This window comes from Cebus imitator, unplaced genomic scaffold, assembly GCF_001604975.1.
Source record: "Cebus imitator isolate Cc_AM_T3 unplaced genomic scaffold, Cebus_imitator-1.0 Scaffold61, whole genome shotgun sequence".
NCBI lineage: Eukaryota > Metazoa > Chordata > Mammalia > Primates > Cebidae > Cebus > Cebus imitator.
In genome coordinates this window covers 656,147-672,188 of record NW_016107376.1, presented here as the reverse complement: position 1 = coordinate 672,188, position 16,042 = coordinate 656,147, and the positions used below count along the sequence as shown (strand labels likewise).

The window sequence follows — 16,042 nt, the reverse complement described above, 5'->3', positions numbered from 1 at the left end:
ATATTATTTCATTTCTTTCAGAAAGTGTTTGCAAATCCTACATATTTTAAGAATTGAAGATCCAGACTATGTTGGAACTCGTACAACTCAACAATAAAAAGACAATCCAATTAAAAATGAGAAATGGTTTGGAGAGACTCTTTTCCAGAGAAGATACAGAAATGTCCAATAAGTCCATGAAAAGATGCTTACCATCATTTGTCATCAGGGAAATGCAAAGAAAAACCAGAATGTCGTACCACTTCACACCAACTGAGATCACTGTAATTTTTTTAAATGAAAAATAACAAGTATTTGCAATGGCGAGGAGAAATTGAAACCCTCATGCATTGCTGGGAATGTAAAAAGGTGCAACCACTGTGGAACACAGTTTGTCATTTTCTCACAGAGCTAATTATAGAGTTACCATACTGCTCATATGTTCACACAAATTGTGCATGGATTTTTAAAGCCGCATTACTCATAATAGCCAAAAAATGGGAACAATCCAAATGTCCAATAACTGATGGATTTAATCTTTTATCCATAATATCATTCAGTGGAATATTATCAGAAATAAAAAGGAATGAAGTACAAGATATAGTCAACAGCATGGGTGAATTTGAAAACATTATGCTATGCAAAAGAAATCAGACACATTTACGTGAGCTCTCCAGAAGGAGCAAATTCCCAGAGACAGAAAGTTGATTAGTATTGGTCAGGGGCTGAGGAGAGAGAGGAGTGAGCAATGATTGTTCATGGGTGTGGGGTTTCTTTTTGCCATTATGAAATATTCTGGAATTAGATGGTAATCTTGATTTTACCATCTTGTGGGCATACTAAAAAACACTGAATTGTATACACTTTAAAAAGGTGAATCTTAAGTTATATAAATTATATCTCAACAAAAATTTTGTAGAGATGGAAATGTAAGGACCAGAAATTTAGGGCAGAAGAAAACAGGATGAATGCAAGATGAGGAAAGGAAATTCAGTACAAGCCATCAGGGCGGATACTAGCAGTGGTGGTGCCTTTGTGAATCAGAGCACTCCTGCCTCCAACACAAAAAGCCCTGTCATCTGTGCCAGGACTAATAGCCTCCACTAGGGGCTCTGCAGAAGCACAATTTCTCCTGGGGCTGATACTTGAGAGTGAAATTTTCTGCAGTTTAGATATTTCTATTAGTTTAGCAAAATCTGGATAGGATATAAGGCTGACAACTATGTTCAAAGCAATAATCACTTGAGAACTTTTCCACATGTTCCCTCACTCTGCATTGTACAGCATATTCTTTAACACGTTTATTTCATTTTTCAATTCACTAAGTGCTTGCTGAGCACTTGCCCATTTTCCTTTATTTGCAAAATGCAGGAATTTAATGTATCTTTGGGTACAATTTAGGAATAGCGTCTAAGTTTCTATGATAAATTGTTGCCATTTAAAAATAAATGTAACATAATGCTTCTATCCATTTTTGATAATATGGTGTTCCATTTTATTAATATGTTTACTAGTATTTTGACTTACATGTTTTTTTTGTGCTTTGCTATTTACTAGTTGAAACCAGTTTAGCTCATTAAGATTCAGAAGGAGCGTATAAACATGTATGCTATTTTAATGCAGGATATTATTTCATTATGAATATGCCTATATTGTTAATTTCATCTAAATTGTACATGTGGTATTGATATGAGGGTAAAAGGCATTAAATATTCTTGTATGTTAAATGTTCCAGTTAAAAAGAGAATGTTAGCTGTTGAGTTTTAAAAAATGTTTATTCAATTCAAACACGATTGATAAAATTTGCTCCTTAAAACTATAAAGTACAAAAAGCTGAAATATCCATCAACAGTACAATAGGATTCCAGTTTATTCTGAGAGCAGATCAGCCAAGATGAACAAATGAGTCTTGTAATTGCGTACCAGAGGTCAAAAAATTAGCCCTACCAAATGAGGAGGGAGAGGAAATGCTGAGACCTAAAAGAAAGGTCATAATATTTGGACTGAATAAAAGCAATTCATTAATAGCAATTTCCCTTCATCTGACAGCAATTATAGAAAGTTTTTAAAAATCCTGTTAAAATGGACAAAAAGTATTTTCTGAATAGTTAAGATTATAATAAATGCTGAGTATTCTACAGCACGTATAGGATCTCATTTTTTTTTCCAAGTGAGGATGCTGTTTTCTTCAGCATCCTGTAAGCCAAGTTCCAATTTTGGACAGGTCCTAGGAAACACAACAATGGTAAAGACAGAGATGGGATGAGGTGATTAATTGTAAGTACATTTCTATAGACAGTATTGCACTTGGAATGTGTGAAAATCTCTCTGAAGATTGATAGAGATGAGGATTGTAAACAGCTTTGAAATCCCCACAGTGATAGCACACATGCTAATAGTTGCCCAAAGTCCTACATTGTTGAGAATGATTCTGATATATTGTTTTAAAGGAGAGAGTGTCGTATGAATTCCAGATCTTTGTCATGGACAAAGAATCTAAGTGCTACTCATTTGTGGTTCCTGATTCATTTGTTCCTGGAGAGATTAGCTAAAATTAAGGGAGTGGATGAAAGAACCACCATTTCCTTTTCCATGTATACAGTAAATTCAAACAGACCTCCAGCAGTTACTACCTCTCTCTCTCATGTCAGATGGAAGATGTAACATCTTCCACACAAAATGGAAAGAGACACTTCTACTGTGATGAAATATATATGGCAAACCCAAGTAATTTAGGCCACAAAATATGTTACTTTAGCCAGAATTTTATGAGTAATCTACTTTTTCCATTTCACTCTGAATATACTGTCCTACATACATTTTATTTATTCGTTGCTTGCTACAATGTGAAGGCAGAATATAGTTTAACAAATAATTATACATCAACATTTCAGGCAAATGATCAAAGCTTGAGTTTATTGTTATACAATGCTGCTCTTTCATCCTTATTTCTGAATAGCAAATCTCATCAAGCATGATTGAGTTTTGTTTACTTGTATCTTCTCCCATACTTCCGAAATTTCTGTGTGTGTAGCTCTTCAGAATAAAATTAAGATGGGGTAAACCAATACAATTCAGCAACATCTGTGACGTAGCCAAACATATAAAAGTCTTTCCCGACTGACCCTGAATGCCCATTTAACCCCCTTTCAAATATTGGCATTAAATTTTTACTTACAGGAAGTATACAGTTTCAATCAGGAGGGCAAAGCATTGATGACTGCAAGTAACAAGAAAAATGAACACTACGAATCTGCACATAAAATAATAAGAGAAAAAAGAAAGAAAAGGATAGCAAGGAGAGGTGGGGATTTGTTTGTTCTCAGAGGAAACACCTATATTTCTGCTGTGAAAGTAAGAGAAATAACCCAGACTGAAAAAAAGAGGTGCTTTCTTGAAATGGTTTCTGCTAGATTCCCCATTATTTTACATACGATGGGAGCTGGAGTTGTGCAGAATATTTCGGGAAGCTTTCCACGTGGATTTATGACCTCACTGGGGGTGCACAAAAAGAATCAACATCAATTAAACTATAATTGACCCCAGTATGGGGGTCAGGGGAACAGACCCCCACACTGTAGAAAATTCAAGTGTAATTTCAACTCCCCATACACTTAACTACTAATGACCTACTGTTGATTAGAAGCCTTATTGATAAACAGTTGATTAACACATATTTTGTATGTTCTATATATTATATTCTGTATTCTTACAATAAAGTAAGCTAGAGAAAAGAAAATGTTAGGAAAATCATAAGATAAAACATACTGTCAAAGTGGATCATCAGAGAGGCTTTCATCCTCATCGTCTTCACATCCAGGGAGCTGAAGAGGAGGAGGAAGAGGAGGGGTTGGCATTACTGTATTAGGGGTGGCAGAGGAGGAAGAAAATCCATGCAAAAGTGGACCCTCCCAGTTCAAACCCCTGTTGTTCAAGGGTCAACTGCACAATCAAGTTTTGATAAGAAGACTCAGTTTTCAAACTTGATTTTAAGCAGATATGTATCTAGGTACTCAAATTTGGATGTAATATTACATAGAACTTAAACACTCCTGGTTAAGCGGAAGTAGAAGAACCGAGTTTCCTAAGTAGAAATCAACCTGTTGGAGGAAAGCTCAGGAGAGAGCGAGGGTCTTGGCATAATAGAGTGTAGGCACGACATATGTTTGGGTTTGTAAATCTGTTGTCCGGAAATAAAGAGCAAATTGGGTATTGGATTAGGGGAAACATATTTCTTGTTTCCCATGAGAGAGCCATGCTTTGGGCACCACAGTTGCAAAGTAGATTGATTATTGGAATCCACTTCCAGTGGGTTTTGTGGCAAGCTGAGACATCTATTGACAGCATCCATAGACTCTTCAGAGCTTGGAGTGGAAAGGACCTTGAAGTTAGAACACACCAAATTTGTTATGTGAATGAAGTCTTCTTCTCTTACTTTTGTTACAGGAAACACTTAAAGCCATGTACTTTGCGGTAGGAAATGTTCTACATTTATTAAATACACAGGATTAACTCATCCAATCCACTGCAACCACCTTATAAGGGTGTTACTCTAATTCTCTCCATTTGATGGATGGATATCTGAGGCTAAGAGATAAAAGTAAATTGTTGCTTGTGGGGGAGGTGAAATTCCAGTTCAGACTGTCCGGGCTCTAGATCCTGTACTTTTAACCAATAGCGCTTGGCTTCTTTTCCTTGTATTTATCCCTTTCAAAAAAGATTAACTGTATGCAAACTAAGATGTCAACTAACCAAAGGGCCTGCAAGGGTTAACGCGGAAACACATCCCCGAGCTGAAAAAACAAAAACAAACCGGGCAGCGAGAGCCCCCGAAAGCCCCGGTAGGAAATTCAATGGGCCTCCTGTTCCTTTAAACTCTCGCTTTCGCCCCCGCAGACCCTTTACAAAGCCGCGGCGGCTGCGGGGACCGCGCTGCGGCGCGCTGCCCTCTGCCGCCCTCCCGCGCCGGGCTGGGGTCCGAGGGGGCTTCGCAGGGTCAGTAACCCAGAACTGGCTCTGGTGTGCTTTCTCCACACCCCAGCCAAGGCCAGACCCAGCCTCCGGGAAGTGGGGGAGGGGGAGCTGTGGTTAACCCTTTAGTGCCCAGGGAGACCCCCGCCACTGTCGAGGCGGGGCGCAATCGCCCCCCCGCAGTCGCGCGTGAAGGCGGCCTGGGAGCCAGGTGGGTGGGGGAGCAGTTGGTGAAGCTGCCCAGGGCGCGCGAGCCGGGTGCGGGGATGGTGCCCCGGCCGCGCGGAGGTACCGCCCCGCGCTCCCTCGCTAGCTCCCGGGGCTCGTCCCCTCTCCCCGCGCTCCGGGGCCGCCGGCTGCCGGGGGCGCGCGGGGCTGGAGTGGCCCTCTTCCTCCCCCTTGCTAGGCTCCCCCGGCTCGCTCTGCTGGCGGCGACTCCTGTGCCAGCCCCGAGGAAAGTGCAGCCATTGGACAGGTCCGTGCGGGCTGCCGGTTTCAGGGAGGAAGGTGGGAGAAGCCTGGAGGAGCGAAGGGGAGGGCGGAGGGAGGAGGGAGGAGGGTGCGGCGGCAGATCTGGCAAATTGCGAGCCACCTTCCCTCCTCAAAGTGTGGAGCAGGAGCGCGGAGGAGCGCGACGGCGGCGCCTCCTCCGCCACTAAACTCCTGGGGCTCCGCGGGGGCTTGGGGCCACCTCCTCCTGAGCCTGGAGGAGCCCGCTCCCGATAGGTTCCAGCCAGACTCCCCCCATCCCACCCTTTTTCTTTCTTCTTCCTTTAAAAACACACACACACACACGCACACACGCACACACATTTTTTCCTGGCTTCGGACCTCAGACTGCTGCAGCCTGAACCTTTCCAGGGCTCAGCTCTTTGGAGCTGCCCATTCCTCCGGCTCCGAGAAAGGACGCGCGCCCTGCGTAGGGCGAAGAAGAGAAGCAAAACTTGTCGGAAGGGTTTCGGCGTCAACCTCCTTCCTGCAAACCTAAACCTCCTGCCGGGGCCATCCCGAGACCGAGGAAAGTTCCTGCGGAGCCGACCATCCCTAGTGGATCTGGAGCTGGCAGCGGAGCAGACTGTGGAATTAGGTCTGTTTTGAACCCAGTGGAGCGCATCGAGGGGGCTCGGAAGTCACCGTCTGCGGGCACCCAGGTGGCTTGTTGTTCAGTGTCGGGTGAGGGCTGCGAGGGTGGCAAGTTGCAAAGAAAACCCCGAGGTCCGGAGAGGGCTGCGCTCCTGCTGGCTCTCGGGCCTTCCCCTCCTCGGCTCCCTGCTGTGAAATCCCAGCGAAATTTACAAAGGCCTCTGGGTCCAGCGGAGACCGACCCGCAGCGCTTGACCCGGTCGCCCCTGTCGCTTCGGGAGCCCCCGAGCACCGGCGAAGGACTGGCGGGAGGGGTAGGGAGGTGGCGGCGGCGGCATGGCGAGGTTCCCGAGGGCCGACCTGGCCGCTGCAGGAGTTGTGCTACTTTGCCACTTCGTCCTGGACCAGTTTCAGTTCGCCGAAGGGAAGCCCGGAGACCAAATCCATGGTAAGAAACACTTTGGCTTGTTGATTTTGTGTTCAGTTGAAGACCTCTCTGGCACCCTCGTTCCTCCTCCCCCCTCCCCCCACATCACCTGTCTGCCCTTGGGGAAAGTTACTGCAGTTGCTTTTCGGGTAAACTTACGCTTCTCAAACAGGGAAAAGAGGGTTAACAAGAGAAGGACGCCGGGGACTAGGGGTTTTCCTGAGGCTTTTGGGCTTACTTCACCTGGGCGGCAGGGGGTGATACTGTCTCCCCCAAATAGCCCAGTGTGAGAGCAAAGCTGCTTCTGTTGATACGTCTCCTAGGACCTGGCATCTCCAGGCTGCCTGCTCTCTGTCTCCCCTCCTTCCTCGCTGCTGGTTAAACTAAGCGAGTGTGTGGTGGGGGTGGGTGGGGTACTGGTGAAAGCCCGAGATTGCGGGTCTCCCCTCTGCATGAGAAAATTCCCTGTGGCAGTACCTTGTTCCCCTTGGCGATCCCCACTAGCTCCGTCTCTTGAACTGGTCTGAGCGGGCGCTGGAAGTGGGGCGGGGTAGGTGGGGCAGGCGCAGAGGTGGGGAACAGGTGGAAAAGGTGGGGTAGGGCGCGCTTCTGGAGGCCTACCCCTGCCCCCATTGTCCTCCGCCTGCCGGCTTCCCAGACAGGCCTGGACGCCCTAACTTTGTCCCCGAGAGGACCCCGACCTCCGCCCTCTTAGTGGCGGTCCAGCCAGGTGCACGTCCTTCAAGGAGCCGCGTCCTCGGGGCGATCGCCTAGCGGGAGGTGCCGGCTGCCTCCTGGGACCCTGCTCACTGCCAACCGGGTGCCTACTTCCCATTTCTGCCTTTCAGTGAAGACAGTGAAGACACAGGCAGAAAGAGATCTTGGCAGAAATTGGTGAACTCGGGTGCACTTAGAGAGGTGGTGAAACGAGAAATAAAAATAAAAAACTAGAAAGGAAAAGAAAAAGAAAACGAAAACTTCCTGCGTAAGACAATTTGTTCTGTTCTGCTGTGTGTGTGCGCGTGTGTGTTTAATGATTACCCGGTCAACAGTCAAACTTGAGAGGCACAGATGGAAAGCTGGGGACACCTGGGGATTCCAGGCAAGGTGAATCTTGTAGATCTTAAAGGAAACCCTTGAGTCAAATTTAACAAGCCGCGACTTAGAAGACAGTAACAACACCTGGTGTAAATTGTTCTAGATAAAGCACAGATACTGACTCTGCGCTCTTATTTACGATTGGAGGGGTGTGTGTGTTGGAGTGTATGTGCAGGGAGGCAATATGATAACACTTTTAAAGCTGAGAATAAAATGCAGATTTCTTGGGCGTTGATTTGTCTTCATCACATTTAATTATTCTGCATTAATGGACCTAGGGTGTTCTTGACTGTACGATTTATGACAGGAGACTATACCTTTTGCTTATTTCTCTATATGTTTCATTGGTGGGAAAAAAAAATAACACTTTCAGCCTTCCAGGAAATGACATTTATTTAAAAATTGCAACAGTAATTTTCATGTACTTATTCATGGTGTGAATAGATGACTCCACCACAGAGGAGGTTAGAAAGATGTGTGTGCCAACATGCATCCCAAGTTGTTTATTTAAAAATTTGTTTGACACTAGGAATAAATAATGCATTTGCAGTGAAAATAAATTATAAATAAACGTCAACAAAATGTTATCTTTTTCCAAACCTTTTTCAGTAATGTAACTGAAAAAGGAATATATGTACACACACACACACACACACACGCTACATTTTCTATTCCAAGAAGTTCTGAAATTGAGGATGAAATTCATCCCAAAGTAAGATTGGCTGTATAATTAAAAGCCCTTGCTTTGGGAAATATAAAATACTTAAAATGTTCAACATCAGTGTACTAGTATTTTAAACTAGTTGAATATTTCTGATGGGAATTCTACTCTAGAAATCCATATATTGATAGAATTGATTTTAAAAAGAATAGTTTTAAATTCCTTGGAAAATTTTTGAATACTTTTTTTATAAACCAAGGTAGCTTCTTCCTTGGACATCAATTTATATGTAGTTTTATGAAATAATATTGGAATTAAATGGTTAGCTTACTGAATATATAAAAGCAAGGTGAAACAGAAAAAAAAAACAATTTTATTTGTAAAATAGCCTATGTAAAAGTTTATTATGGGGGAAAAAGTCCAACAGTCTTGAAATTTGGCATGCAACAATCAGGATTTTTATTACAGACATTTTGGCACGGGAAAAATATCTGATTTCATAACAGGGACATTTTATCATGCATTGCTTTAGTAAATGCTGCAGTTAATTTTATTGCCACTAGAGGGCAGAGAAACTGCTAATTTCTCCTATTATTCCCTTTCTGTTTTAGAGGGAAGTAGTTTATGCTTATATTATTTACACTTATTTTAGTTGTTCTTTGTCTGGTTGAATGTTTTTTGGTTTTCTGCTTTTGTTGGAGTTAAACAATTAACTTTGAAATATTTCTTATTCGTAGAGTTTGTTGTCAGAGTGTTGCTGTTGAGACATAATCACTAGTTTCTGTTTGCATATAAACCTAGAGCAAAATGGTACAATAGAGGGGTTAATTCAAGTGAACATTTATTATAAAATGGACATCTGTCATATTGTTGGATAAAAGTTATTTTATCAATCAGTGACTTGAGGCTGCATGCAAAACTTTAAAAATATGAAATGTAAGCCTCTTTTTCCTTTAGAGAATACATCAAGTTTTGAAGCAGGAGGTTGGGTAAGCTGGGACTGAGATATAATTGCGGTGTACAACATTCATATTAGAGATAATTTTTTGCTGTTGTTCATAGATGTCTGCATAGACGTTCGAAATTATCATAATCAGGAGAATTTGCATATTTCAGTGTGCTCTTCAGAAATTGACTCTTGTCAGGGAGAATGTATTTGATAAAACTTAAAGATACAAATTTTGCTCCAGACAAGTTTCTTCACTGCTAGAATCAGATGTTCTCATGGAGAGATGTAGAAAATATGTGTCATTATCAGTAAGTTTTGTCATTTTTTTTCTAAAAGCTATCTCCTATTGCAGAAACATTATGTTTTTAAAAAGGAATAAGTTAACCAACAAACTTGATAATGGGATCTAAAGTCTTCAGCTCAGGGCTGGGTGCAGTAGCCGACGCCTATAATCTCAGCACTTTGGGAGGCCGAGGCAGGCAGATTACCTGAAGTCAGGAGTTTGAGACCAGCCTGGCCAACATGGTGAAACCCCATCTCTAGTACAAATACAAAAATTAGCCTGGTGTGGTGGTGTGCGCCTGTAATCCCAGCTACTTAGGAGGCTGAGGCAGGACGGTCGATTGAACCCTGGAGGCAGAGGTAGCAGTGAGCCAAGATCGCGCCATTGCCTGGGTGGCCAACAAAGGGAGACTCTGCCAAAAAAAGAAAAAAAAAAAAAGAAAGTGAGTAAACAAATAAACAAAGAATAAAGTCTTCAGCTGCTTCCCCATCACATTATAGAGCCTCTTCTCCATGGTCTTCAAGGCCATTGCCATGTGGCCTCAAGCACTTTCTCACCCTGTCTACCCTGCCTCTTTAATGCTCTCACCAGACGAGCTTCCGGAAGTTCCCCGAGTGTGTACCATGCATTATCACTTTTGCCGTTTTTCCTGCTCTTCCTTCTCTAACTCTGTCTCCATCTATCCATTGTCTAATTTTTCCTACAGATTTATCTCACATGACACTCTCCACGGAAAAGACGTGTTGTCTTAGAATTCTCAGTGCACTTTATGCCTTCTTCAAAGGCACTTGCTTGACTTTGCTTGTCATTGTAGAGTTTCCTTTTCTTTGCGTGTCTGCATCTCTCTCATGTATTCTACTAGACCAGACCATGTATTTCTGAATCTGCTGTGGCAACTACCAATAAATAGTTGCATTAAAGGTTGTTGGACTGAGCTGAACTTAATAAAACTATAGTTCAAGCTGAACTATTAACTTGAATGTCGCCTTGGGAGACTTTTTAAATAATTCTCATGCTAATACTTTTTCCATCAATAGGATAGAAATAAATATAAAACTAATTTCACAGGATGATTGTTAAAACCAAAGCATAAGATCCAGAAGTCTGCTAAACTATCCTTCTACTAATAGGTGGAACCTCAAAAAGTTCATTCAGCCATTCTTCTATCTTGCTGGTTTCTGAGTGAATGTTCACTCATGTTCTTAATCTCATATCTTTTTGTTTATACATTTCTTTTAACAATTCTTTATTTTTCAATTTGTAATTACATATATTTAAGCTTGTACAACATGATGTTTGCTTATTTTCAAATTCTATGTATAAGAGAAACCAAATTGCATTTGTATGTTTGTATCTGAATTTCTTTACTTAGCAGTGTTCCCCAGCTTCCTCCATGCTATCACGAATAGCAAGATCCTCTTTTTTAAGACTAAATAATATTCCACTGTGCATATATATGTAGTATGTATGTAATATATATGTACTATATGTGTAATATATGATATATATGTTTTATGTATGCAATATATATTATATATGCACTACATATGCACTATATATGTAATATGATATATGCACTATATATGCAATATGTATAATGTGTATGTACTATATATGTCATATATATACACTATATATGGAATATATATCCAATTATTCATCAGTGGACACTCAGGTTGTTTCTATATCTTGGCTATTGTGAATAATGCTTCAATTAACATGGGAGTGAAGATATCTCTACAAGGGACTGATTTTATTTTCTTCATGTATATATCCAGAAGATAGATTGCTGAGTCATATGGCAATTTTATTTTTAATTTTTTGAAGCAACTTATATTGTGCTTTATATGACTGTACGAATTTACATTCCCACCCACAGTGTGTAAGGGTTCCCTTTTCTCCACTTCCTCACCCATACTTGTTACCTATTGTGTTTTTGGCAATAGCCATCTTAATATTAGTCAGTGTGAGATGATACCTCATTGCAGTTTCGATTTGCATTTCCCTCATGATAGTGACGTTGAGCGCCTTGTCATATACCTGTTGGCCATTTTTTGTCTTCTTTGGAGAAATGTCTATTTTTAGGTATTTTCCCCATTTTAAAATCAGGTTGTTTACCTTAAACCTTCTATTGATAGATAGGACTTTTAAAAAGTTTATTCCATTGTTCTCCTATACTGCTTTTCTGACTGTATGTTTACTTATGTTTTTAATATCTTGAAATACAGTATAGGTACAGATGTACATATGCATCTGTATATGATGGTGGTGGTGTGTTATTTCACTGAAGATGAAGACTTAAATAATTTTGTTTCTTTGTGAAATTGCTTTTGAATTAAACTGTCTTTAGGCCTTCTGCCCTTAAACTTTAATGAAGGAGGCTTTAAAAATATGGTCGCGGCTGGGTGCAGTGGCTCATGCCTGTAATCCCAGCACTTTGGGAGGCTGAGGCAGTTGGCTCACAAGGTCAGGAATTCAAGACCATCCTGGACAACATGGTGAAACCCTAAAAATACAAAAATTTTCCAGGCGTAGCGGCGTGCACTTGTAATCCTAGCTACTCAGGAGGCTGAGGCAGGAGAATCGCATGAACTTGGAATGCAGAGGTTGCAGTGAGCTGAGATTGTACCACTGCACTCCAGCCTGGGTGACAGAGGGAGACTCCATCTTAAATATATATATATATATATATATATATATATATTTTTTTTTTTTATCCTAAAACTTGTTAGGAGGTGAGGTTCGGTGACTCACATCTGTAATTCAAACACATTGGGAGGGCGAGGCAGGGGGATTGCTTGGGTCCATGAGTTGGAGACCAGCCTGGGAAACATAGGGAGGAGACCTGATTGCTACAAACATGTTTTTTAAAATTAGCCGGTGTTGGTGGTGTACACCAGTAGTCCCAGCTACTTGGTAGGCTGACGTGAGAGGATCACTTGAACCCAGGAGGTCAGGGCTGCAATGAGCTGTGATTACACCGCTACATTTCAGCCTGGGCAATGAGTGTGACCCGGTCTCAAAAAATATAAAATAATAAAAAAAACTTGCTATGGCAGCTGTTACAGGGAGGTAGATGAGGATATTCTGCAATACATTGCCCAGTGTCTGCTCCCCGTGATAGTATTCCATCAGAAAGTAAGAGAGAGAAAGAGATGTAGGTCGGATGAGAGACCTTATGCTTCAATAACAGACATAGTTCTTTGGAACTTGTTTGTGTCTTCTGGACATTATAAATAGTGCTAAGAAGTTTTACCATTTAAATTTTGGGTTCTTGAAATCTCAGTGCCTACATTTTGTGTACTAGCTTACCTCTGTCTTCATCTTACCTTTTCTCCCTTTTCTCCCTTTAAATCTTATTGGGTACCTGTTTTGGATATGGGGAAAAAGCAAATAAAACTGAATCGCCATAATACATAAGGTTGTGTATCATTGAGTTGCTTTCCGTTCTCTCCTGATCTGATGAATTCCAGTCGTTTGGCTTTATTCTGAGCACATTTTCCCAAAGCTTTAATTATCTCTGTGGAGTACTCCATTCTAAGAGGGCTTTCTTCCCTGAGTTCACACAGGATGTCTTCCCTCACTACCTCCCACACAATGATTCTGTTAAGCTGAGGAAGTTACTACAGAATGACAGACTAAGTAGTGATGCTTTTATTAAGGCGCTTTCTTCCACTATTTATTGTGTTATAAATTAACAGGATAATAGTTGAGAAAAGATGAGAATATGAAATATTCCACATGTGTTTATAACCAGAGAGTGAACTCATTTCATATTTATTGTTGGGTTTAAGTTTCCTCTTTATAATTAAAAAGGTGGTAAGCTGTGAAATGATAGTATAGATTTGTATATTTAAATAGAATTAGAGGTCTTGTCAGGGGCCTGTTTGGAATTAGCCTGTTAAATATGACAGGTCTGAACATGGGGTCAGATACTATGTGACCTTACTGGAAATCTAGACTTTAAATCTCTTCCTCCAGAGGCCATCCAAGCAGATCTAAGCACTAGTATCTTTCCCCTACTCTTCAAATTAAAATAAGCTGTCCTCACTGTTTCTGCTTGAGGCTTTATCATAGAGAGTGGTCTGTGATTTTTGTCAAGAGAGGGTCACAGGCCAGGATGCAGATTGACATCCTTTTTATTCATCTGGAATCTTATTACTCAGTTCCTCAATTATTTTTTACTCAGTAATTGGACATCTCCCTTAGAATCTGTGGTGTTCGAGGTCTTGTCCTGTAGGTAAGGTGTGTAGCTCATTGAGGCTTTGAGAATATGGAGAGAATATGAAGAATTTGCCCTGTGGAAAACCTGCATAGGAATCTGAATATTTAAAAGTCAATTTTCTTTATATTCCTTGGAGTGTTCAGTGATGTGAAAAGTCTAAATAAAACGGATATATTCTCTTTGAGCATGATGCTTGGTAAGTACACACTGGTTCATTTAGATTAGGATACTGCACTCTTGGGTACAGCTGGAATATGGAACATTCAACATTCAATAATGTTTTTTGGGTAGTAGTTACATGCTTCTGTGTGTATCTGCTTCCAGTAGTAACTCTCACCCTTTTCTCTCTGAAACCATAATATGGACATCCAATAACATATTTATTTCTCTAAAGCCTAAAAGGGAAGTAAGATAGGTAGAATTTCTCATTTTAGATCATGAAATGCACCAATAATGATGATTTTTAAGATGGGAAAGTCTTTTAGGTACATGTTAGGTACTGCTCATGCTGAATCTGTTATACCTATTTGCTTATTTTTTTCCGATATACAAACTTAGAGTGTAACTACCACTGCCTAATGAACCTGGCTATTTATATGCTGTGCTTTGTTCATTTGTCTGGTCAGAAGGGCCCACTGACCTTCCTGTGGGCACAGCTGGTGGGGGCAAGTCTGGTATTACAGCTGACTTCTCCCTTTGGCTGTCTCTTCTCCTTTTCCTATCTTTTCCCTTCAATTCATTGAGAAATGTCTATATACAAATTACATAAATACAATCTGCATTGCAAAATATTCCAATGAGAAGTATATGAAATAATTTTTGGCATACTGAGTCATGTTCTTAGTGGATTTGGGTTCCTGTGATTTCAAGGAATCCTGTCCTAAACTTGTAATTTAAAAACATTCAACTTCTTAATTATTTTGTCAGACCATACTTTTATATTTAAGATTACCCAAAATGTACTGCCTGTCTATAATTCTTTCAAGAATTATTGCTTCTGATATTAGCCATTTTAATTGTATCTAATATTGATATAGGTCCTGGGAATATATACCTTTGAATTTTTTGTTGATGTTGTCATTTAGCCATTTGATTTGCTCATTCCAAGAAACAAAAATTGAACTAAGAGACATACCACCGTGTCTTTGCATTTTTTTCTCTTTGGTGTTTGTTTGGAGCAGAAACAGGAGGGTCACTTCAGTTTTTCTGTCATACAACAAAAATTTAAAGAATATTTTAATACTTTGAAAACTGTGGATGCCTGTGAAAATTAAGTTAACTTGTGAGGTTAAAACAAATTTTATTTCACATTTTAGTTTGAGAGCATTCTTGCTGTATTACAAAGATACTGCTCAGTGCTTTATTTTCATATGCTGGTTTTGTTAAACTGGCATGGGATATTATATGTCTTGTATAATATATATTTGTACCTACTTTTAATCATAACCTGGCTTTAAAAATTTTATGTAGCGTTAAAAAATGTTTATTTTTTGTTTAAATGAGTTTTATGAAAACCTTTTGTTTTATATGGAGTGTGAGTGAATATAGGTCTTGTATCAGAATCTCATGGTCACATTTGTTAATATGGAAAGACTTGTAAAATACTGATGGGTATGTTGTGAAACAATCCTGGTGGAGACCGAGTTGTGTAATAAATCACATCACTTGCTGTTTTGTTTTTAGTAACCGCATGTACTTGGGTTGGTCTTAATTATAATCTGCTGGTCCACAACTGATTTATTCTATTTTCCATCCATGGGTAATTAGTGCTCTAGTGAACATCAGGGTATGAGCATCCTTGCAAGTGTCTTTTCCTGTTTGCATGCAGGAGATGCTTGACTTCTATTTAGAGCTAGAATTTCTGGATTATTGGGTTTGTGAAAGGTCTACTCCAAAAAGATAAATTCTGAAATAAGCCCTGCTAAGATAATGCACTTTGAAGATAAAGGGGATGGGGAACCCATAATTATCCCTCTACTGACACAGAGTCTTAATTACTATAGCTTTGTAATAAGCCTTTATATCTGATGAAGCAAACCCATCCTCCTTGTTCTTGCTGTTCAGAAGTTGGCTAATTCAGGAGACTCTTTCCTTTTCCAGAGCCATTTTAGAATGAATGTTTCAGATTTTGCTACAAACTCTTGGGCTTTTGACTGCAATCCCATTAAATCTCTGGATCATTTTGTAAAGAATTTAATTTCTAAACAACTGGGCGACTATGTAATTTTTTTTCCTGCAACATCTAATGGCCAGAACAAGAACCACAGGGCTTCATAAACTTTTTTTTTTTTTTTTTTTTTTTTTTTTTTTTTTTTTTTTTTTTTTTTTTTTTTTTTTTTGAGATGGGGTCTCACTCTGTTGCCCAG

General features: G+C 40.3%; 1 protein-coding gene across 1 annotated transcript in view; it reads left to right on the top strand.

The window, feature by feature from the left end:
• Nucleotides 1–5,485: 5,485 nt before the first annotated feature.
• Nucleotides 5,486–16,042, top strand: part of PLXDC2 (plexin domain containing 2) — a 427,121-nt gene continuing 416,564 nt past the window's right edge. The window contains exon 1 of the mRNA XM_037739047.1: nucleotides 5,486–6,481. Coding sequence (XP_037594975.1) covers nucleotides 6,370–6,481 — 112 coding nt within the window. The 5' untranslated portion in view covers nucleotides 5,486–6,369. The remainder of the gene's footprint in view (nucleotides 6,482–16,042) is intronic.